General features: G+C 54.3%; 1 protein-coding gene across 2 annotated transcripts; it reads right to left on the reverse strand.

Moving 5' to 3' along the window:
• Window positions 1-3,331: 3,331 nt before the first annotated feature.
• On the reverse strand, window positions 3,332-21,123 carry TRIM25 (tripartite motif containing 25). 2 transcript variants are annotated; one of them, XM_013053669.2, is made up of 10 exons: window positions 20,421-21,123; window positions 17,338-17,433; window positions 14,520-14,753; window positions 11,633-11,804; window positions 10,010-10,075; window positions 7,857-7,883; window positions 7,456-7,548; window positions 7,238-7,336; window positions 3,790-4,315; window positions 3,332-3,471 (listed from the first exon to the last, which is right to left on the reverse strand). In XM_013053669.2, exons 1-10 carry the CDS (start codon window positions 21,021-21,023, stop codon window positions 3,426-3,428), a joined length of 1,962 nt encoding a protein of 653 aa, XP_012909123.1. In that variant the 5' UTR covers window positions 21,024-21,123; the 3' UTR covers window positions 3,332-3,425. The 2 variants fall into 2 exon arrangements, with proteins under 2 accessions (XP_012909123.1, XP_044926288.1); XM_045070353.1 differs by having other exon boundaries at window positions 3,332-4,315; window positions 20,421-21,112.
• Between the last annotated feature and the right edge of the window lie 536 nt (window positions 21,124-21,659).

Consider the following 21,659-nt stretch of genomic DNA (forward strand, 5'->3'; position numbering starts at 1 on the left):
CCCCTGCCAGCCTCCCAACTCCATTTTTCAAAAAAGATTTCATTTACTTACAAGAGAAAGAGAGAGAGGGAGCATGAGCAGGTGGGGGGGGCGGGGTACAGAGGGAGAGGGACAGACAGACAAGCAGACTCAGTGCTGAGCCTGGAGCCCGAGGTGGAGTTCAATCTCATGACCCTGAGATCATGAACTGAGTTGAAACCAAGAGTTGGACCCTTAACCAACTGAGCCATCCCGGTGCCCCCCAACTCCATTTTAAATGAGGTTTCCTTTATTCAGTTTTGCAGTCACTTGGGGTTTTAGTCTGAGATGCTGTAACAAAAACACCAGAAACTGGGTGGCTTAAATCACAAACATTTATTTCTCACACTTTTTTTTTTTAATGTATTTATTTGACAGAGAAAGATCACAAGCAGGCAGGCAGAGAGAGAGGAGGAAGCAGGCTCTCCGCTGAGCAGGGAGCCCCATGCAGGACTCGATCCCAAGACCCTGGGATCATGACCTGAGCCGAAGGCAGAGGCTTTAACCCACTGAGCCACCCCGGCGCCCCTCTCACAATTCTGAAGGCTGGAAGATCCAGCCAAGATCCCGCGCTGGTTCATTCCAAGTCTGAACTTCAGGCAGCTGCCTTCCTGTTACGTCCCCCACAAGGCAGAAGGGGCGAGGGAGCTCTACAGGTGTCTCTTCATAGGGGCACTAATCTCATTCATGAGGGCTCTGCCTTCATGAACTAATCCCCCACCCCTTTCCATCGCACGGGGGGTTAGGCTTCAACATATGATTTTTGAGGCAACACAAACGTCCAGTCTATGGCAGGGAACTTCCCTCGGGCTCAAGAATTCATGAAAACTTAAGAAAGAAAAGCAAGAGAGAGAAAGAGGGAGGGAGGGAGGGAGGAAAAGGAAAAGGAAAGGGAAAGGGAAAGGGAAAGGGAAAGGGAAAGGAATTCACGAGAATTCACAATGCTCAGACCTGCTGTACGTTTCAGCGTGTGTAGACACTCACACAACATCTGGGCTGCAGAAAGGAGCACCAGACACTGCTTTGTGACATTCACAGATTCCAAAGCAGGTCAGCCAGCCTCCGCCCTCGTAGTTCTCGTGGGTTTAAAAAGATCTGTGTCTACAGCCCCAAGTATCTCTTTAAGAATTAGCTCCTTAAACAAAACAGCTCATGAAAGAATAGCTCAAATATTCCGAATTCACTAAAATCAACAGTGGGCGAGGAAGAATAAAGAGATGATGTCCCAGTATCAGTTGGAGATCACAGATCCATTTCAGAGGAACGAAAACAGAGGCACCGGCCAGTCCTGGATCATACAAAAAGCTGACCGTGACCTGCTCACGCCAGAGTGGGTGAGTCAGTCCCTGACACCCTCCTCTGGGGCGGTAGTTTTGTTGGTGTTTCTAGGGATTTCTGACTCCTCCCCAGGGCACCAAGGGGCGTCTAGGAGGCACCCCCTCCAGGATGGGATGGCCAGAGCAGTGAGCGGAGGAACCCAATACCATCTCTTCTGATTTATTTTGCGAAACGAGACGTCAGACGAACACAAAGTTGGCCTGACCTTGAGGAATCTGGGTGGGGCAGTGGCAAGGGACCATTAAGTGTCACCGCTGCACACACAATGGCTCAAGACAGCAAGGGTTTGCCTCTCCAGAGCACCTTGCCCAGAGCCCAGCTTGGGTTACCTGCTTGCCCCTCACACACAGAGGGGAGCTGGCTTCCCGAGCTGAGATCTGCAGCGGACAGCCAGGGCAGGACCCCAGCTCCGCTGCAGCGCTCCCCTCCTCTCAGCCCAGCTGTCTCCCAGGTGGAAACTGGCTTCAGACCAGGCTTTTGTTTCACATCAATGAAGATGCTTTTGACCTGGGCCAACAGCAGAGAAGAATCACCAAAGAGCTCTTCTTCCCAGGATCAGAGGAGGAAAACTTTAAAAAAACAAACACACACACACATCTCGGCTACTGTAGGGATCCCTTTCCTACAAAGAGGATCTTCCCTACTGTAGGGATCTCCTCCCTACAAAGAGGATCTCCCTCCCAAGGAAGTGGAAGTCCTTTCACACCTGTTGGGAATTTCCAGGGCTCCGGGCCTGACTGGAGTGCCCCGGAATTCCAGCACGAGGCCAGAGATGTGTTAAATTCTCATATATTCATAGAAGAGGTCTGGGGTCCCCACATCCCCAATGATGACCTCTGTCTAACACCACTAAGAGCCTGATCTGAGCCCCCTCCCCACCTCAGGAGTATCCAGCACAGGCTTCATTTCACCAACGGGAGGCTAAATTCCTCCCACATTGGATTGGGAATTTACATCCCATCAGGATATAAGGAGCTCGGGAAATTCTGGCAGTCCATTCCCTCCTTCTCCTTTGCAGACTGGGGTTATTTTCACTGCACAGAAATGCTGCAGGAAAATTAGCCCCTTGTGCTTGAGCCCCGTGGGGCGTTCTCTCCCTGGTCCTTAAAGTCTCTGGGCGCCCTAGCCTGGTCAAGCCCAATATCTGGAATTAGCTCAAAGGAGGCAAAGAGCAGAGGCTAGAGCGAGTGACGGGCATCTGACTGCCATGAGGGCCAGCCCCGGGTGTGCAGCCTGTGGCCGGGGATAAACAGGAATGCTCCTGCTTCCCAGGGATCTGCCAGAAAGGCTGTGGGCCACAGGGAGTCACCCCAGCAGGTGAGCTAGTGTGGTCCCGGAGGCAGCCCTGCAGGACCCACCCGCGTGACCACAGGCTATGGAGAGAAAGCCTAGTTGTCCTGTGCTGGCCACCATGGTCTCTCCACCAGCCAATCCAGGATCTCAGTCCTGGGTAGGAAAGGCTATCACGGAGTCCAGTCAGCAGTAGGAGGGCAAGACGACACTCTAGTAGGTGCAAAACCACCACACTCTGTCAACCCAGAGCAGGGTCGCTCTTGCCCCATGGAGTTCCTTGCCCCAAAGCCTAAGCTACAGGAAGAAAGCCTCCCCCAAGCTCTGGGTACAGCCAAAGAATGTCTGCCAAGAGTCGGAAATGGGAGGGGTTTCCATCCATGGGACCTGGGTCACCTTGACCTTGAATCACAAATTCCACAGAGGCTGATCCAGATCATGGTTCGAAACCTTAGCCTGGAAAGTTTCCTGTCGCATTGAACATTTGGAAACCATCAACGGGGTGTGTGAGGCAGGAGGAGAGGAAGGGGAGCAGGGCTATTCTCAAGTGCGGGGAGAGGACACACACCTTCCAGAAACTCTCATCTAGGTGGAGATCTGCCATGGGTAGTTTCTCTTAAGGACATAAAATACCCAAATCCCCCCACGTTAGCAGGGAAGGATGAATAATATTGAAATTCAGTTATTTTGGAATTTTTAAAAAATCTATTGAGTTGAATAGCCCTATGGAAGTAATCAAAACACTAAGATCCGAAGGCTTTTCCAGGCAGCAAAGGAGCTCACGCCACGTCACCTGGGGAAGAGCACGCAGCGGCTGCAGACTCCCTGCAACAGAGAAGGGCGCTCAGAGCCCCGTCCAGCTGCCAGCAGTTGGAGACCTACCAGAACAAGGAGGAGGTCACCCTGCCCTGACAGGCACCAGGACGTGGCCATGCCTCCTGGCCCGTGATGCCGTCACCCCCACCCCTTGCTCTGGCCGGATCTCTCCTCTTACTCCATCCCCCGACCCCCACCTCCCACCAGTCCCCACCCCCCAACACTCTCAACCCCTGGGGAATCACAGGAGACCTGTAGAGAGGTCCACCTGTGGCTCTGTCGCCACAAGCCGGGGCCCGCAGAGGCCCGCGCCTGTGGCCTGCCTACTTGTAGGAGCAGATGGAGAGCATGGCACCAGCAGAGAACACCCAGAAGGCAGGGTACAGCGCTTCCGTGAAGTCCACTTTGAACTTATACATCAGGTGGACCTTGTCGGAGACGGCAAAGAAGATGACGAAGCCATGGTCACAGTTGAGCAGCACGCCGACCCGCGTGGCCTTGGTGGAGGGCAGCGTTTTCTCCACGTTGTTGTGCCACGCAGAGATCTTGGTGTTGAACCACTCCACGCACCACGAGGCGCTGTTGCGGCCGAGCCGGCTCTCGGGGCCCTGGCGCGGCATGCTGCCGTAGCAGACGCCCACCCCGCAGAAGTTGTTCTTCTGCAGCTCCACCTCCCAGTAGTGGATCCCTTTCTTGTAGCAGTGCAGGCCCAGCACCTGAGAGCAGTACATGAACCTCTTGGGATGCGGCTGGTAGTTCAGGGGTGATTCAGCCACAGAGGCGACCGTGTAGTTCTCTGACAGCGCCACCTTGTTGTGGGCCGTGTTGTAGTCCAGGCTGAATTTAACGGCATCTAAGAAGGCATGACCCAAGGAATCAGTTACAAGAAGCCCAAAGGGCTCTCCCATATAAACATTTCCCCCAACTGGTAGTACTTATTCATTTATTTTACCCATTCATCTATCCTGCCTCCTGTCCATCCATCTATCCTCCCATCCATCCATCCACTTACCTACTCATCCACCCTTCCCTCCTTCCCTTCCCTTCCTTCCTCCCTTACACCCATCCAACCATCTCCCATCCATCCATCCATCCCGTCCATCAGTCCATCCATCCATCCCATCCATCAGTCCATCCATCCATCCATCCCATCCATCAGTCCATCCATCCATCCATCCACCCACCTGCCCACCCATCCAGCCATCCACCCTTCCTTCCTTTCATCCATCCATCTGCCCATCTATCCACCCACCCATCCATCCACCTACCCACCCATCCACCCATATATCCATCCATATATGTATCCATCTGCCCATCATCCATCCATCCACCCATCCATCCATCCATTCTGTCCAGCCAGCCAGACATGTGTCCATCTGTCTATCCATCAATCCAGCCAACTGTCCATCTATCAGTCACCCAGATGAGTGACCATTCATCCACCCAAAGCCATTGACCAAGCACCTGATTCTGGGCAAGACGCATGACACTGACTAGACATGGTATCCGACCTCAGGGCAAGGCCAGCCCATCAGTGACAACACTGTGAGGCGGCACTCTGCTCAATGGGTGGGCGCACGCTCTAGGGACCAGTGGCTCTACTTGGAGGGTGGGGAGCGCACAGGGGAACATCTCGCAGGTAGGCTGGAATTGGCGCCAAGCAACAGGAAGCTGAGAAATATTAAACAGAAGCAAGCAGCATGGGGTGAGGTCATTCTGGGCAGAGGGGATAGCGAGAGCAAAGCTTGGAGTCACAGGGAGGGTGAGCACGTGCTGGGACCAGGGAAGGCTAGGGAGCTGGGAGAGAGGCCCTAGCAGAAGAAGGGAGACATGTTGGGGACACAGGGCAGAGAGCTAAAGGGTCTAGACTTTACTTGGTGGACAACAGGGAGCCAAACACAGAAATTACCTGAATATTCCTGGTTGGGACACGCGCATGGCCTCCCCACCCATCCCACCACAATTCCAACGGTTCCAGGAGACCTGAAGACTGAGCTCAGCTGTGTGTTGTCCCTACGCTCAACCTCCTTCGTGGGACACACCCATCTCTGCCCTTCCCCTCCCAGGAGCACCCCCAACCGTGGGAGACAGATTCCCCAGGCAGCCTGGGGGAGGGGAAATCCTTAGCTTGGGAACCTGGAAACCAAGACCCGGGGGTTTCACCACGGCCTGCCATTCCCTTGCTGGATGGCTCTGGGCAGGATGTTTTTCCAGGAGGCCTAAGCCACCCCCAACACCACACCCCAGGGGGACAAAATAAACAGAGGAGGGAAAATGTTCTCTACAGTCCTGCGTTGCTGGAACTCCCTTTCTTTGCTCACATGGCTACTCTCCAGGAGCCCAGGGCTCCAGAAACCCGTGGTTCTGTGTGCCACCAGCAGCCCCACGGTGGTTAGCTCAACCGCACCAAGCCTGGGTCTTGCAAAGAAGTGGGAACAGCAGGAAGCTCTGGAGAGGCGGGCCCTGAGGAAGTTTCCCCCTCCCCCCACTGCCCCAAGACAGCTCAACCCGCTGCACCTGTGGAGAAAGGGAGGCCAGGGCGCCATCTGCAGCGGGAGGTCTCGGGTACTGCATCCAAGTGGGTGCAGATGGGAAGCAGGAGGAGCCTAGAGCTGGCGCTGAAGGACTGCCAACCGCTTCCAGGCAGTCAAGGAAGGACAGGTTCCCAAAGGTGCTTAAGAAGGAACAGAGGGGCAGGTGGCGCCCAGGGGAGCCCAGGGACTGTGCCCTTAGAGAAGGACTGATGTGGCTGAGAAGTCCAGCACACTGAAGGTTGAAAGGCGTCCTTGACGTTTAGCAGCATGGGGTCTGCCGCTACCCTCGGCCAGAGCTGGCCTGCTGCAGGGCAGGGACAGAGGCCAGACTTGCGGCTCTTTCTTGTCCCCCCACAGCCCCGGGAAAGCTCGGGCAGCAGCGGGACGGGGTCAAGGCCCCAGGGGGTTCTGACACGCAGCCACAGCCATGTGGCTGTATTTTTCCAACTTCCCTCAGAAGGATCATGGAGGAAAGGAGATTACCCCCCCCCCCCAGCTTTCTGGGCTGGTCCCCAGCAGCCTGACCTTGCAGCCTGGGCTGGGGGCCCAGGAATCTGTAGTTTTCCCCAGTATTCAGGTGAAAGGGAGGCTGTCTGCATTGGCGGCTTTCGTATTCCTGTTTGTTTTGCTTTTGCTTTTGCAATGAGGGGAATTTAAACACGCTGTTGTGGGGGGTGGGGGGGGGGTAGGCCCCAGGAGAGCCTGACTGAGAGCTTGAGCGCAGACAGAGCAGGAGGAGCCAGACTGGCCTTGGGGAGGAGGGGGGCCGGGGGTGGGGGGGGAGGCGGCAAGCGGAGATGCAGGAGAGATGGCAGCAACAAGAGGCCGAGGGGCCCCTCTTCTCTGTGAAGCAGAGGAAGGTAGGTGGGCAGGGAGAGGACCCAGTATGGCAAGTTGGAAGTCTCTGGAATGGCAGGGGAGCTGAGGAGAAATCTGGAGTGGGGGTGCTGGCAGTGGGGCCCCAGCAATGCCCGAGGCATGGGCTGGGCAGCAGATGTGGGCCCAGAGAAAGGGGGGAGCTGAGCTGGTGGTGGTGGGGCGGGGGGGGGGCGGGGGGAGCACGTGCTGAAAAGGGAGCGAGCAAGGCTGTGGCAAAGTGGAGGACAGGCCAGTGGCTAACAAGGGGAAGGGGGAACCAAGTTGGATGTCCAGACAGAGGCGAGGGTAGAGAGCAGAGAGTAAAACTGCAGAGAAGAGCCTGACAGCCAACAGGACCGCTCCTCAGAGCCGAAGCTACTCACACTCCAGGAGCTCCGGCCTGGACTTGGCTAAGAAGGTCTCCAGCACCTTGGCCTTGACGGCCGCCGCGTTGGGCTGTGCAGTGGGGGCTTTGCCTATACCTGGATGAGGACACGGAGAGCCGTTTTTCAGAACAAACTCAGAGTGGACACCCCACATTGCCCCCAGTCCAAAGAACTCACCCTCCAGGTTGGCCCAGGACTTAGGAATTAGGACTCACCCTCCAGATCCACGGACTCTCCCTGGGCTCCGAAGGTAGGCATCTTGGTGGCCAAGGCTCCTAAGGTGGGCATCTTGAAGGCTGAGGCGGGGGCTGGGGATGAACCGGAGGAGGAGAAACATGAATTGGACACATGATACGGTGGCCCGATGGCCCGTCCTCCGTTCCACACTGATCTTCAAGAACTACTTCCACGCACACACCTAGACAGCTGGAACGACACAGCCAAGTCCAGACAGGGCTGCACGCATCGCTCGTCTTGCTCACATGCACTCGTGCTCACCCCCAACCTCGGGCCCGCCGACCACCCCTGACCGGAGAGGTCAGCCTTTGCGGCCAGCCGTCGGTTCCACACTCGGGCAATCCCAAGAAACAATAAGACGCACAAACGCATAACTTACGAGGTTTCTTGGCTTTCTTTTCTTCTTCTGAAAAAGAAAATTTTCCAAATTGATATTGTGAAGCACAGCACAGGGACACTTTCAGAACACCGTAACAGGGGCGCCGGGGTGGCTCAGTGGTTAAGCGACTGCCTTCAGCTCAGGTCATGATCCCTGGGGTCCTGGGGTCGAGCCCCATGTCAGGCTCCTCATGTCAGCGGGGAACCTGCTTCTCCGTCTCCCTCTGCCCCTCCCTCCGCTCATGCTCTTGTGCTCTCCTGTGCATGCTCTCTCAAACAAATAAGTAAAATCTTTTTTTAAAAACTGCCATTATAACAATCATTTGCATGAATGTGACCCATACAAATAGAGCTAGGATGTTTTCCCTGGAAACAAGCCAATGAATCTATGGTGACAGAACCTGCGTCAGTGGTTTTGGGGCCTGGGACTGACAAGGAGGAGCATGAAGGAATTTTCTGGGGTAATTAACTCTTTAACTTGATTTGGGTAACAGTTACACACATACACACCTGTCAAAATTATCAAAGTGCACATTTAAGATCTGCACATTGTACTGTAGATAAATTATATCTCTAGAAAAGAAAAAATACTCCAACCCCCTCCCCCCCCAAAAAAGGGAATCAGCAAAGAAATGTGCTTGCCAAATTATCACAACAGTCTTTGAAAAATTCTCTGGAACGTGCACCTATGAAAACTGAATGTAGGGGCGCCTGGGTGGTTCAGTGAGTTAAAGCCTCTCCTTTCAGCTCAGGTCATGATCCCAGGGTCCTGGGATCGAGCCCCACTTCAGGCTCTCTGCTCGACAAGGAGCCTGCTTCCTCCTCTCTCTCTGCCTGCCTCTCTGCCTACTTGGGATCTCTGTCAAATAAAACAACAACAACAACAACAAAACCTGAATGTACACTCTTGAGTCCCACCCAGGACCCTGCTGACTCTGACAGTCCGGGGCTGAGGCCCAGCGACCCGTGTTTTATACACCCCTGGTGGGTCTGAAACATACTCAAGTCTACGTGAGCTAGATTTCAGGTTCCCTCCACCACCATCCCCACCACTGGAGTGAAAAGGGGTGCTGTGGATCTTCCTCCTGCCCGCAGGCAAACCCTGCTCTCTCCTATCATCCTCTACTTCCCCGCCAGCCCCCACGCAGCCCCACAGGACACACACACACACACACACACACACACCCCACCGCTCTCCCTTCCTCCCACTTCCAAGTCCTCTGTCCAGATGCTGTCTTCACTCTGGCCCCATCGCCTCCTGCCACGCCCACTCCCGCAGGACGGGCCTCTTGGGAGGACCCAAGGCTGAGCCGCCGCCTAGGGTACAGCCCCCTCCCTGGCCCTCACGGCTGTCCTGAGTCTCATCTACGCTGTGACATCCATCCACTCCTCCCCTGCCGGTTGTCCCGTCTCAGCCAGCATCCCCAGCTCACTCCTGTTAAGAGCAGCGCTTGTGATCTGGGGCAGCTCTGGGGGAGAAGGGCGGGGGGGCCATCTGCGGACATGGGTGCCCAGAGCCTGTTCACTGACTCTTCCTTTCACTGGTCACACCAGGTGCCCTTCCACATCTACTCGCTGAGCTGGGGGCCACCTGCTCCATCCACACCAGGCATCTCTGTCCCTGGCTCTGTACTCCGTTCGGAGACCAATACCACACACCTGTCTGCCAAAGGCAGCCTAAACTCTAAAACTAAGCAGCGGCAGCACAGACCCAGAGTTCCCGCGGCTCTCAGGGGCAGCACTCCTCAGGGAACGCTGACTTTTCAGGATAGTGACGACAGGCACAGGTCGGGATGCTCTGAGAGCAGCAGCACAGGATGACTCCAGAGGGAACCGCTCTAAATTCCCCCAGAACTCCTTTCCGGGTGGCGGTGGGGAGCCACTGCTCCTCGGGACCTGCGTCAAGCTCCTCCAGGGGGCGCTCTGCCCAAGGGCCAAAACTTGGGTGTCAGCAACTATTTCTCAAGAGGAGCAGGTGCTGGTAACCTTGCTGGCTCAGGCTGCTGCATAGCTGGTCCTGCTGAACACCCCAGGGGAGTCCCCGCAACAGCCCCTCTAGCCAGACTCCTCTGCAGAGGCACTTGCCCCTCCCCCCGCCCCCAGCCATTTGGGACAGGCTGACAGGAGCCCAAGAACAGCAGCAGGGTTACTTACTAGGGCCCTTTTTCGCAGAGTGGGTGGGTTTGTGCGTGGGTGCTGGGCCATGCTCTCCAGGGTTCCCTGTGCCAAAGAAGAAGGGGTTAGTTCTTCCAAAGCAACCCTAGCTTTGGGGCCAGCTGTGCCAGGGGCAGGTGGAGAGAGGGCTTACAAAGGTGATCTCACTGACCTTCCCTACCCGATCCTTTACAAGAGCTAGAAACAAGAGCACGAAAAGGGTTTGGTGTGTCCCTCTTTTCTCTGGCTGAAAATGTAGCTGGGGTCAATGTTTTCTCTGTCAGTGCCCTGCTCCATGACCTCTGGAGCCTCTCTTGAGGTTCTGGATCTTCTGGTGTCAGTGGGGACAAGCCCTTTGCTTGCGGCAAAGAGGCCAAGAGGCCTCATTCCTCACCCCCTGGTTTTTCCATCACCCTGCCCCAGACCAGCAATTACTGATGGAGCAGGAAAACAAATATATGCATGGCCAGCTCGTCAACAGCCATCCCCTCTGCACACAGCACGCCATGCCGGTTTCAGAGGCCCTTCCACAAGGACACTCGGCTCTCCAAGCCCCACCCCTGGGATTACACTGGAAGATTCGCTATGTACCAGGCTCTGTGCTAGGCACTGGGGAGAGAGAGTTGGATAACAAACAGACCAAGCCCCTGCCCTCACAGAGACTGTAATCTAGCGGGGGAAGAACAAAATGACAGATGTGCAAAGGCTCCTGTGCAAAGGGATCATAAGGATCCTGGGACCTAGTCTGAGGAGTGGGAGTGGTAGTGACAGGGGAGGTTGGCTGAGAAATACAGTATTTCAGCTGATCTCTGAAGGGTGAGAGGAGTGAACTTGTGAGGATGGTGGAGTCTGAGCCTTCTGGACAGTGGGAAGGGCACATACAAAGGCCCTGTGGCAGGAAGCTTGGCATATGCAAGGAAGGGCATGCACAGATATGTGTGGGAGGAGGGGGTGCTTCAAGGCTGGTGAATGGACAGGGCCTGACTAGGGAGGGGCCTGGAGAATAGTGACAACAGTGTGATCTGAAATCCAAAAACAATGGAAATTCTCCGAACAGAGTGAGGGGAGAAGGTCCCAGGAGATCAGATTTGCACCCTGAAAAGCTCTCTCTGGCTGCAGCAGGAGTGAATGCAGAAGGACTTTCTAGAAAGTTGACATAGGTGGGGGCAACAGAAAGCAGGCAGGTGTTGGCTGGCAGTGGGACCAGTGGACTGAGTCAGGAGAAATTTAAGAAGTAAAATCTGGTCCTAGATTGGATACAATGGGCAAAGAAAGGGGGTGTCAGAGGGGAATGCCAGGTTTCTCTGACCCCAAAACTAGCCATTCCCCACCAAAGACACTGATAACCCAGAGTCCATCTGAAAGCCACCTGAGCCAGCCTCTCGATCACACCCAAGAACAGCCTGCCCAGAAAGCCCCATCATTTAACACCTAGGCGCCCAGAAATGTTTTCAGAAAGATGCCTGCAACTCAAGATGTTTCTCCGCGACCTCCCAGATGCAGGGCAGATGCAACTCAAGCCCCAGTGCTATGGACCGAGACCCTCCCCCACCCCTAAACCTCAAGGGGACACCCCCATCTCAGGGGTCCCAGGAGGGAAGCACAGGGACTGCTAATGGTTACCTGAGCTGGTGGGTTCCTCGGGCTTCTTGTCCTGGGACTGCCTGATATACCGCTTCAGCTCGTCTTTGAGGTCTGAGGTGCCCTGACAGACGCCCCTTATCAGCTCCTGATTTAGCTCCACCTTGGGGACGTAGACCGGCTTTGTGGACACTCCTTGTAGCTTTAGCCCTTTCTGAAACAGGCCAGGGCGTTAGTTCGGGCAGCTCCAGGGAAGCCAGGGCCCAGGCTCAGGCCTCACAAACCCCAGGAGGACTTTCCTCTGCCCACATGTGCTCAAGTGACAGGCCAGAGATTGCTGGGGGCTAGCGGGCCACTTTCAGTGCCAGCTCTCTGGACCTGGAAGGGCCCTCAGCGGCCACTCACCTAGCAACGGAGAAACTGAAGTCAAGAAATAACACGTGTGAAAGGAAGAAAGAAAAAGAAAAAGAAAAAAAAAAAGGAAACAACAAGCATTTTGCCAGTAACTCTCCCAGTTAGTGGCAAGGACAAAGTTGGGACACACAAATCTCTGACCCCTCCGGCGGATAATGCTCTTCCGTTCCTCCCGCCATGGCCGGCCAAGCACAGGAGCCTCAGGCCAGTCTGCAGCCCTCCAGGACCAGCTCTGAACACACGTTCTAAAACTGGATGGGGACACCTCAAGGCGCAAAGGGTTCAGCCAGGGCACATCCAGTGAAAAGGAAGGAGCTGCCAGAGGGTGCCAAACTTTGAGATAAAATCGGGTCATACAGCATCAAGAGGCCCAAGGTAGGGACTTAGAATGCTTCTCAGAAAGCTCTAGGCAGCCAGGCCAACAAAGAGGAAGGAATACTGAGATGAAAGTCAGTGGTGCCCAATCCAGGCATGGAAAGAAGTCCATGCGGGGAGAAGAGAAGGTTCCCAGCCACTCCTGTACTCTCGCCAAGACCAAAACAAGGACTCCGGTCCTCTGAGATGTTGTCGCCCCATCGATGGGGCTCAGGGAACACCCGCTGTGTGCCAGGAGAAAGGGGCAGTAGTAAGGGGTGGGGCTTCCCAAAGAAGCGGCAATCCGAACACACACAACCAGAAGATAGAAAACCGGGCCACTGAGGGCTACAGCAGTGCGACCTGCTCGGTCACCAGTGACGGCAGAGCAAGAGGATCCAAGGACGATGGGGGGGAAGCTGGAGTGGCCCTGGAGAAAGGACAGGATTTACGAGGCAGAGAGGGTCGGGCACGGCATTCCCATCCAATGCCCAGGGTGTCTGGGGAATGCCGGGTGCCCTGTTGTGCTTACAGCATGGGCGGGGCAGAGACTGGCAAGAGAGGAGGCTGCTGACAAGGACAGGTCACCCAGGTCCTTTAGAAAGACACTTCCAGGGTCCACCGGGAGGAGGGAAGGGGACGGGGGCATTTGCAGTCGGCAACACTCTAAGATGGCCCCCAAGATGCCCGCCTGGTCCAGGGGTGAGTACCCTGTATGATCTCCTCCTCCCGAGTATGGGCAGGACTGTGAATACGTTAGGCTAGCACTCCCGTGACTCAGTTCCCGTATGCGGAAAAACTGCAGGAATGCTACAGATATAATGAAGACCCGAAGTCTGCTGGTTTTGAGTCCGTCAGAAAGGCGAGTATCCTGGTGGGCCTGATTTACCAGGGGGGGGAGCCATTGAAAGGGACCAGGCTTGTAAGAGGGAATGAAATCTTACCATTTGCAACAGCATGGACAGATCTGGAGGCTAGCATGCTAAGCAACATTAAGTCAGAGAAAGGCAAATACCACCCGATTTCACTCACTCATGGCAATTTAACAAACAAAACAATGAGCAAAGGGGAAAGAGAGCGAGCGAGAGAGACAAAGCCAAGAAACAGACTCTTAACTCCAGGGAACAGTCTGGTAGTTGCCAGAGGGGCATAGCGGGATCGGGGAACAAGGTGATGGACATTAAAAGTACACTTATCATGATGAACACCGAGTATACAGAATTGTGGAATCTGAATCTGGTGTACACCTGAAACCAATATATCACTGCATGTTAACTAGATACTGGAATTAAAATGTTAAAAAGGAGGGGGGGCCTGGATGGCTCAGTTGGTGGAGCATGTGACTCTTGATCTCGGGGTCGTGAGTTCAAGCCTCACATTGGGTGTGCAGCCTACTTAATTGAAATTTATTTTTAAAAAGGAGAAAGAGGAGCACCTGGGTGGCTCAGCGGGTTAAAGCCTCTGCCTTCGGCTCAGGTCATGATCCCAGGGTCCTGGGATTGAGCCCCAACTCGGGCTCTCTGCTCGGCAGGAAACCCGCTTTCCTCTATCTCTGTCTGCCTGCCTCTCTGCCTACTTGTGATCTCTGTCTGTCAAATAAATAAATAAAATCTAAAAATAGATAAATAAATAAAAAGGAGAAAGAAAAGACCAATAATCTAAGTAATCTACACAGCAAAAAAAAAAAAGAAAGAAAGAAAGAAAAAGGGACCAGGCTTTCTTTCTCCACTTTGAAGAAGTGGCTGGCAAGCGGAGAGAGGGCCACCGTGCCAAGGAACCCAGAGCAGATCTCCGCCGACAGCCAGCAGGAGAGCAGGCCCTGGGGCCTGCACCACGGGAACCGAATTCGGCCAACAACTGCATGAGCTTGGAAGACAACCCGTAGCTCCAAAAGGAATGCAGCCCAGCTAACCCTCAGACGGCAAGCCCTTAAGCCAAGCACCAACCCTAAGTCTCAGAAGGGGTGAGGTAACAAATAAAATGCTCTTCCGAATCATGAAGTTTGCAGTAAGCTGTCACAGAGCAAATGGACACTGGGTGAGTCTCAGGACAGCTTCCAGGGACCCCATCCGGCCCTGTCTCCCGGATGCCCTACAGCACCTGCCGTCACCAGGGTCATGGCACGCAGGAAGCTCGTTCAACTGTCTTCACTGAGACCTACCTCCAGAAACTCGAACTCATCCCCCTTGGTCAAGGCAAGTTCAACCGCCTCCTTCAGATTCTGGATCTCACTCCTCTTCTTGAGAAGGATCTGGTAGATGTTGTCGAACTTGGTATTGACCCTCTTCTCCTCCTCCTTTATCTTCCGAGTGGAGGTGACCTCTGCAGCATCGATGAGTGCCTTGATTTCCATGTACTCCTGTCTCAGCTGCTCCATCCTCCGATTTGTAGTCTCCTAATAGGGCCAAGACACAGCGGACAGCCCAGGAAGTTAAGCCCGCGGTACCAAATATTGGTGAGATGTGGAGCACCAGGAACTCTTTCCTGTGCTTCGTGGGAGACCAGATGGGCACAACTGCTTTGCACGGGACTTTGGCAAAGTCTAATGAATCTGAAGGTGCTCCTCCCCAACCCAGGCAATAGCCTCTAGAAAAACACTCAGACCCCTGCCCCAGAGACAGACCCAAGAACGCTCCTAGCAGAACTGCTTGCATTAGCAGAACCCTGGGAACAACCAAATATCTATCAGTAAGATACAAATCTTCAAGTTATTCATAGACTAGGATATTAAATAGTAATGAAAACTAATCTAACTAGGGCAAGGCACGGACAAATTTCCACAAGGGAAAAAACAATGTGCAGAAGACAACTCGGGCGTGATGCTTTTTATGTAGAGCTTAGGAACAAAGAGAATGGCTTCCTCTTAGGAAGAGAACACCCCTGGGTACATGGCTATCCCGCCACAGATGACATCCCCAGCCACCCCTGCAGCTAGATGCGGCCACGGGACTAAGCTGCTCCCAGTGCAACACGAGCACAACACTTTTCTCCCCTGTCCCCTTTTCTGCAGGCTCGAATAAAGACGTCACGGTGACCCAGCTCCAACCAGAGGTGAGAAACCCCCTGCAGTACCGGGTAGTAAGAAAAGACTCTGAATCCTGCACAATCATGTGGAACGGAAACACCGCCGCTAGTCCGGGCGGCTCCCATCTAGCACTTAGCTGCCAACGGCGCCAAAGAAACTTCTATTTTATTGAAGACTCTGAATTTGGTGGTGGTGGTGGTGGGTAATCTCTGTCAACAGTTTAGCCCGCCCCCTCCAAACAGTACACATGCTTTCCCATACATGCCTTCACCTAAGCCACAAGGCCACCGTCGGAGAAAAGCTGTGACCCCACTGTGCAGCTGGAAAAACTGAGGCTCAGAGATCTGCCCACAGCGGGCAAGTATCACAGGCTATTTTGTAACACAGCTGGTATTCTAACTCAGAACTCATCTAATTACACAGGCTGCCACCATAAAACCAGACGCTACAGCTCTAGAGCGGGATATTTAAAACTCAAAACTTCTTTCAATATATTCCTTCAGGGGCGCCTAACTGGCTCAGTCAGAAGAACACGCGACTCTTGATCTTGGGGTCATGAGTTCAAGGCCCACAGTGGGCACAGAGATTACTTAAATAAACGTAAAACAAAATAATAAATAAATAAATAAATAAACTTAAAACACATATAGATATTATATATGACATCATTTTATTATATATTTTATATATATTTTTACTTATACATATAAAACACATATGTATTCTTTTAATATATAATATTGAAAATCTTACAAAAGTTATAAAAACTAGACCCCCCCCAAAATCTCTCATTCTATTCATCCAATGCTTCCGCTACTCTTCTGTTACTATACTTCCTTTCAGTCTTTTTTCCTACACTTCCTGTAACAGGTTGAATGATGAACCTCCCCACAAAGATATGTGCAGATTTCCGAACCTGAGAAGGTGAGGTTACTTGGCAAAAGTCTTTGCAGGTGTAATAAGGTAGGAATCTTGAGATGAGAGTATCCTGGGCCACCCGGGTGGGCCCCAAATCCAGTGACAAAGGTCCTTGTTAGTGACAGAAGACACAGAGGAAAGAGGAGGCCATATGAAGACAGAGGCCGGGGCTGGAGTGACACCAGCCACAAGCCCAGGAACGCCTGAGCCTCCAGAAGCTGGAAGAGCCAAGGAAGGATTCGTCCCTTGAACCAGGAAGTGTGGCCCTGACTGATTCTGAACGTCTGGCCTCCAGGACTGTGAGCGAACACATTTCTGTCTCTGTAAGCTGAGCTGGGGGTAACTGGTTAGGTTAGCTCTAGAAAACCAACACACTTGCTTTTTATAAATAGAACTCTAGTGGGTATACACTTTTGTTTCCCGTTTTTTTTCACATTTAAATCATAACCACCTTTTAGATCAGTACTTTTTTCTCACGATCTTTTTTTTTTTTTTTTAAGTAAGCTCTACGCCCAATGTGGAGCTCAAACTCACAACCTCAAGATCAAGAGTCACATGCTCTACCAACTGAGCCAGTCAGGCGCCCCTCTATGACTACTTCATGGTCCTAATTTTTTTTTTTTTAATTTCCCTCTATGTCTTTTTTTTTTTTTTTAAACTATTTTATTTATTTATTTGACAGACAGAGATCACAAGCAGGCAGAGAGGCAGGCAGAGAGAGAGGAGGAAGCAGGCTCCCTACTGAGCAGAGAGCCCAATGTGGGGCTCAATCCCAGGACCCTGAGATCATGAACTGAGGTGAACGCAGAGACTTAACCCACTGAGCCACCCACGTGCCCCTATGGCCCTAATTTTTAATGATTGCCCCCGTCCTCCCCACACAAGGTCAGAGCTCATGCACTCAGTTTAGGTCGACAAAGAATCTTTCCTGGGGACACAGCTTTCTGGATGTCTTGACAGGTATCTCTTCCTGACTCCGTGAGGGAAACCACCCCAAGCCCAGGGCGGAGGTCAGCCGCAGAGCCCCGTCACTCACCCGCACATCATGCTGCCGGGCTCTCACGTCCTCCAGAGCTCTCGAGGCCCCATTGATCTGACTGTAGATGACAGTCAGCTTATGCTTCAGCTTGGTCTGCAGCAAAAACAACCAGCATGAGAGATCACTGGAGCCCAGCCCCCAACACCAGGGACTGCCCTGGCATCTATCCCACAGGTGCTTCTGCCACCCTAAGACTTGCCTGCCTATGGCTTTTGGAAGCATTCTCATATTTATGGGCTCCCTTCAAACTTCTAGAGCAACAGTACGAGAAAGAAGTTATGAGCACAGGCTTTGGAGACAGACGGACTAGAGTGCCAGGCCCTGCTGCGAGCTGTCCCAACATCTCTCACCTGTGCCCTCCGCCAAGAAAGAGATACAAATGTTTCCACCTCCCAGGGCCAGTAGTAGAATTAACTGAAACAACGTATGAACTCAGCACAGTGCAGGGACTTTAGTAAGGACAAACCAAACATCCGCTTCCATTATCAGGAGCTTCTTCATTAACACCCATTTTTCAGACAATGAAACAGAGGCAAGGAGGCCAGCAAGGGGGCTGAGCTCACACAGAGCCAAGAACAAGCTGGAACGGTTGCTTCAAGGATGGCAGATGAGGTCTTTGGAGCCAACTCTCCCACTGCAAACAACGAGAAAAGCAAAAACTGCAGGGAAGAAAAATCTGCTTACTGACAATCAGAGAGCTAATTAAGCAGGGAAGGATGACGGAGCCCAGAGCTGGGAGAAGGCCATCCAGAGAATTAAGCCTGGCATCTGGGGTTGCTCCCCCAGAACCATCTGCCAATTCCAGAAGACAGCTGGAAGAGTCACTGTCAACCTCGGGGAAGCAGCGGGACAAGAGTCAGGGCCCAAGGCTCATTTATTTGGCTCCAAGGGACCTCCACAGGCTACACACTAGCAATAAGGATGAACAAGCGGTAGCCCAGCCCCCCATCAGCAAAATCGCTGAAACGGAACTAAGGTGACTCAAAATTGTTAAGTCCCTAGTCACCTCCAGGAACCAAGGCCAACTACGCATGAAGGGAGACAGTATCATCCAGAGCCTCTTAGTATTTCTATACATTTTCAGAATCCGTATCGGGAGCAACCCCCCTCCCTGCTCAGGTGACATGCTGGGGCACAGAAACGGGGAGGGGAAAAAAACCCAGCCCCAGAATAAGAGCAGCTAGCGTTTCTTATATACGCACTGCAAGCCGGGCCCCGTGCTAGTGCTTTACAGGTGTTAACTTATTGAAAGCTAAGAACAACACTGTAAGGTGCGAGTTACCCATCCTTTCGAAGAATGGACTCACCTCACTGTTAACTGGTGTTACAAGGTCCCAGTGTTATTCTACAATTAAAGCACTGAGGACACAGGAAATGTCCAGGAAAAAACACTTCCCCTAATGAGCCGGCTCCACACCCTCCAGCCTGCCCCCTCCACTTTCCTGCCTCTCCCACTCCACTAGAGATATTCAGATCTAAACCTGACCTTGAATCTGGATTTGAACAACCCAGTGACAGTCAACTATAAGGGCTGGAAGCAGAGATTAAGGGCTGGAAGCAGGGATCAAGGTCACACTAACTTGACCCTGAAAGTCCAAGTTACTGATGGTGTTTCAGATTCAACCTCTGTGACAATGCCCTTTGACCTGGCCTCTAACAGTGGCCAAGATAAACTGGGCCATAGGCAGAAGGCCAGGCCAAGGCAGATCTGGACTCACAGGTCTCAGAGCTGGAAGAGAACTCAGAAAAACCCAGGGAGTGCTGACTGTTCCACCTCCAACAGCTGCTCTCAGCAAAACTCTATGTTTGGTAAAATTCTATCCACCATAAATGAGATGCATATATGACAGTCCCCTGATGGCAGAGAGAAGGGCCTATGTAACTCCAGACAAAGGAACGTGGCCCAAGGACTTCGAGAGAGATAACAGTCCCCTCACCAAGGGTAGAGAACTTTCTGAAGTGGAGGATCTATTCACAGACTGAGGACCTGAGTTCTCCATGAGGATGTGGGAGGCTCCAAAGTCCCGAGTCCACCCTGCACCACTGGCCAAGACAAGCCAGCTGCTCAGGGCTGGGGCACTGCCCAGATAGGGCTGGCTCTGCCCCAGTAGGGAGCAGCAGCAGGGCTAGAGGGGGAGGCTGATCGAAGGACTTGGCAAGCCAGGACAATGGTGAGGAGCAGGGAGATGGCAAGGTCAGGCCTATTACAAGGATTACAAAGCCAAGTGTGTGTGACAAACAAGTACGAGGGAAGTGAAGATCTCCCCCAAATCACTAAAATCATCACAGACCTGGAAGTCTCCTTAGGGAGCCACCTGGTCCCATCTCCTCACTTTACTGATGAAGACTCCGGCCCAGGGGCCAAAGCTGTGCCGGAAGTTGCACCACAGGGATGGAGAGCACTGCCCTGCAAGAGTCTGGCTCTGCCTTTGGGTAGCACCCAGAGCTATCTGGCACCTGGCCCACCCTTCTGCTCATAATGACCCTCCCGCTGACTGGAACTCTTGGCTCACCCCAACTTTTTGTTCATGTGACCTCAAGCCTCCAGGAAGATCCCATGCTCCATGAACTCGGGTATCAGGCTGGTCATGGGGACAAGCAGCAAACTGTAGAGTCCAACCAGCCACGGTCCTGGTGCCTGCTTGGCCACTTAATGGGGTACCTCACCCTAAATTAACTACTCTGGACCTCCATTTCCTCAGCTGTACCATGGACCGAATAACATCCACCTCTGGGATGCTGCCAAGATTCCACGAAGGAACCGAGGGAGCCTCCAGGGCTCATATCCGACGTGGGAAAAGCTCTACAGACTTAACGCAGGCAACCTCCGCTGTCCTTAGTGGTCCCCTCTGTAAGACAGGGAGGAGGGGAAAGACGGTGGGCCACGGATAACGGAGGAGGGGCTCTATGATCTCCTTGCTCTGACATCAGGGACGCCCCTGCCCCGGTTCTCGGGCCTGGCAAGACCCATCCTCCTGCCCCCGGTGAGCCTCAGTGGACCACGATGCCCACAACGGCTCCCTACGCTCCGCCCCGCAGACCCAGGCTGCCGCCCTGTGCCCTCGCCCGCCACCCTCTACCTCCAGGTCGGCGCTGGCCTGGCTCAGGGGCACAGGCGAGCAGGCCTTGTGCTCCACTAGGCAGATGTGGCAGATGCACTCGTCGTGCTGGGGGCAGAATAATTCCCGCAGCCGGTTGTGCCGGGGGCACTTGCGGCGCATCAGGTCCTGGACGGGGGGCTGCAGCTGGTGGTCCCGGAAGGCGGGGCTGTCCAGGTGCGGCTGCAGGTGCTCCCGGCAGAAGGAGGCCATGCACACCAGGCATGTCTTGACGGCGGCCTCCTTCAGGCAGTGGTCGCAGGCCACCGGGCCCGCCGGGCTGGGCGTGGCGGCGCGGGTGGGCAGCTTCCAGTCGTCGGGGGGCGGGGGCGTCGCCCGGGCCTCCTCCGCCTGCAGGAACTGCTCCACCACCGCGCACAGCACCGTGTTCTTGCGCAGCTGCGGCCGCGCGTGGTAGCTGGCGCGGCACTGTGGGCACAGATACGGCGAGCCCTGGACGGCCCACGTCTCGTCCAGGCACAAGCCGCAGAAGTTGTGGCCGCAGGGCGTGGTGACCGGCTCCTTGAAAGGCTCCAGGCAGATGGAGCACGACAGCTCCTCGGCCAGGGGGACCAGCTCCGCCATGGCGCTCCTGGGGACTGGACGGGACGCGCTGGAACTGTGGCCGCGACTGCCAGACTCGACCGCCTGAGGCCCGCGAGGAAACGAAACTGAGCGGCGGGAGAGGCGGGCCCCGCGGGCCTTCAGGAAGTCACGTGGGGGGCGGGGCGGGCCGCGCGGGGTCCCCCCCCGGGGTGCCGGGGGTCGTGGTGCGCTCGGAGCTAGGCGGCCGCGCTGGGAGCCCCGACGGCTCCGCCGAGTGGGCGTGGGCGCCGGGCTCGGGGTCTCAGTTTGTCCCCACGAGCTGCAGCGGTTTCTGCCCGCGCTCCCCTACCCGCCCCCCCCCCGGGCGGAGGAGGAAACCTGCGGGGCAGGTGGGGAACCCCGGCTGGAGTGGCGCTCCTGCCCCAGCGCGCCTGCAGCTGGTGCCTTCTGCGGAGAACTCACCGGGACCCGCGCTGCCCCCTGCGCGCCCTCCAGGGAGAGTGTCTATCAGTCCTGGCCTTGAAGACCTAGGTGTGGAACGGAGAAGCTGCCACTCCTCGCCCGGTTTATAAGCCCTTCCTTCTTCCCCCCGGTTGGGCTCTGGCTCGTGGGCATATGGTCCCTGAAGGCCCGAGCTCCTTGGCACACAAAAAGCTGGCGATTTCTTTCCATATC

Source organism: Mustela putorius, unplaced genomic scaffold (genome assembly GCF_011764305.1).
Source record: "Mustela putorius furo isolate JIRA1106 unplaced genomic scaffold, ASM1176430v1.1 tig00003962_pilon_pilon_pilon, whole genome shotgun sequence".
NCBI classification, from domain to species: Eukaryota; Metazoa; Chordata; class Mammalia; order Carnivora; family Mustelidae; genus Mustela; species Mustela putorius.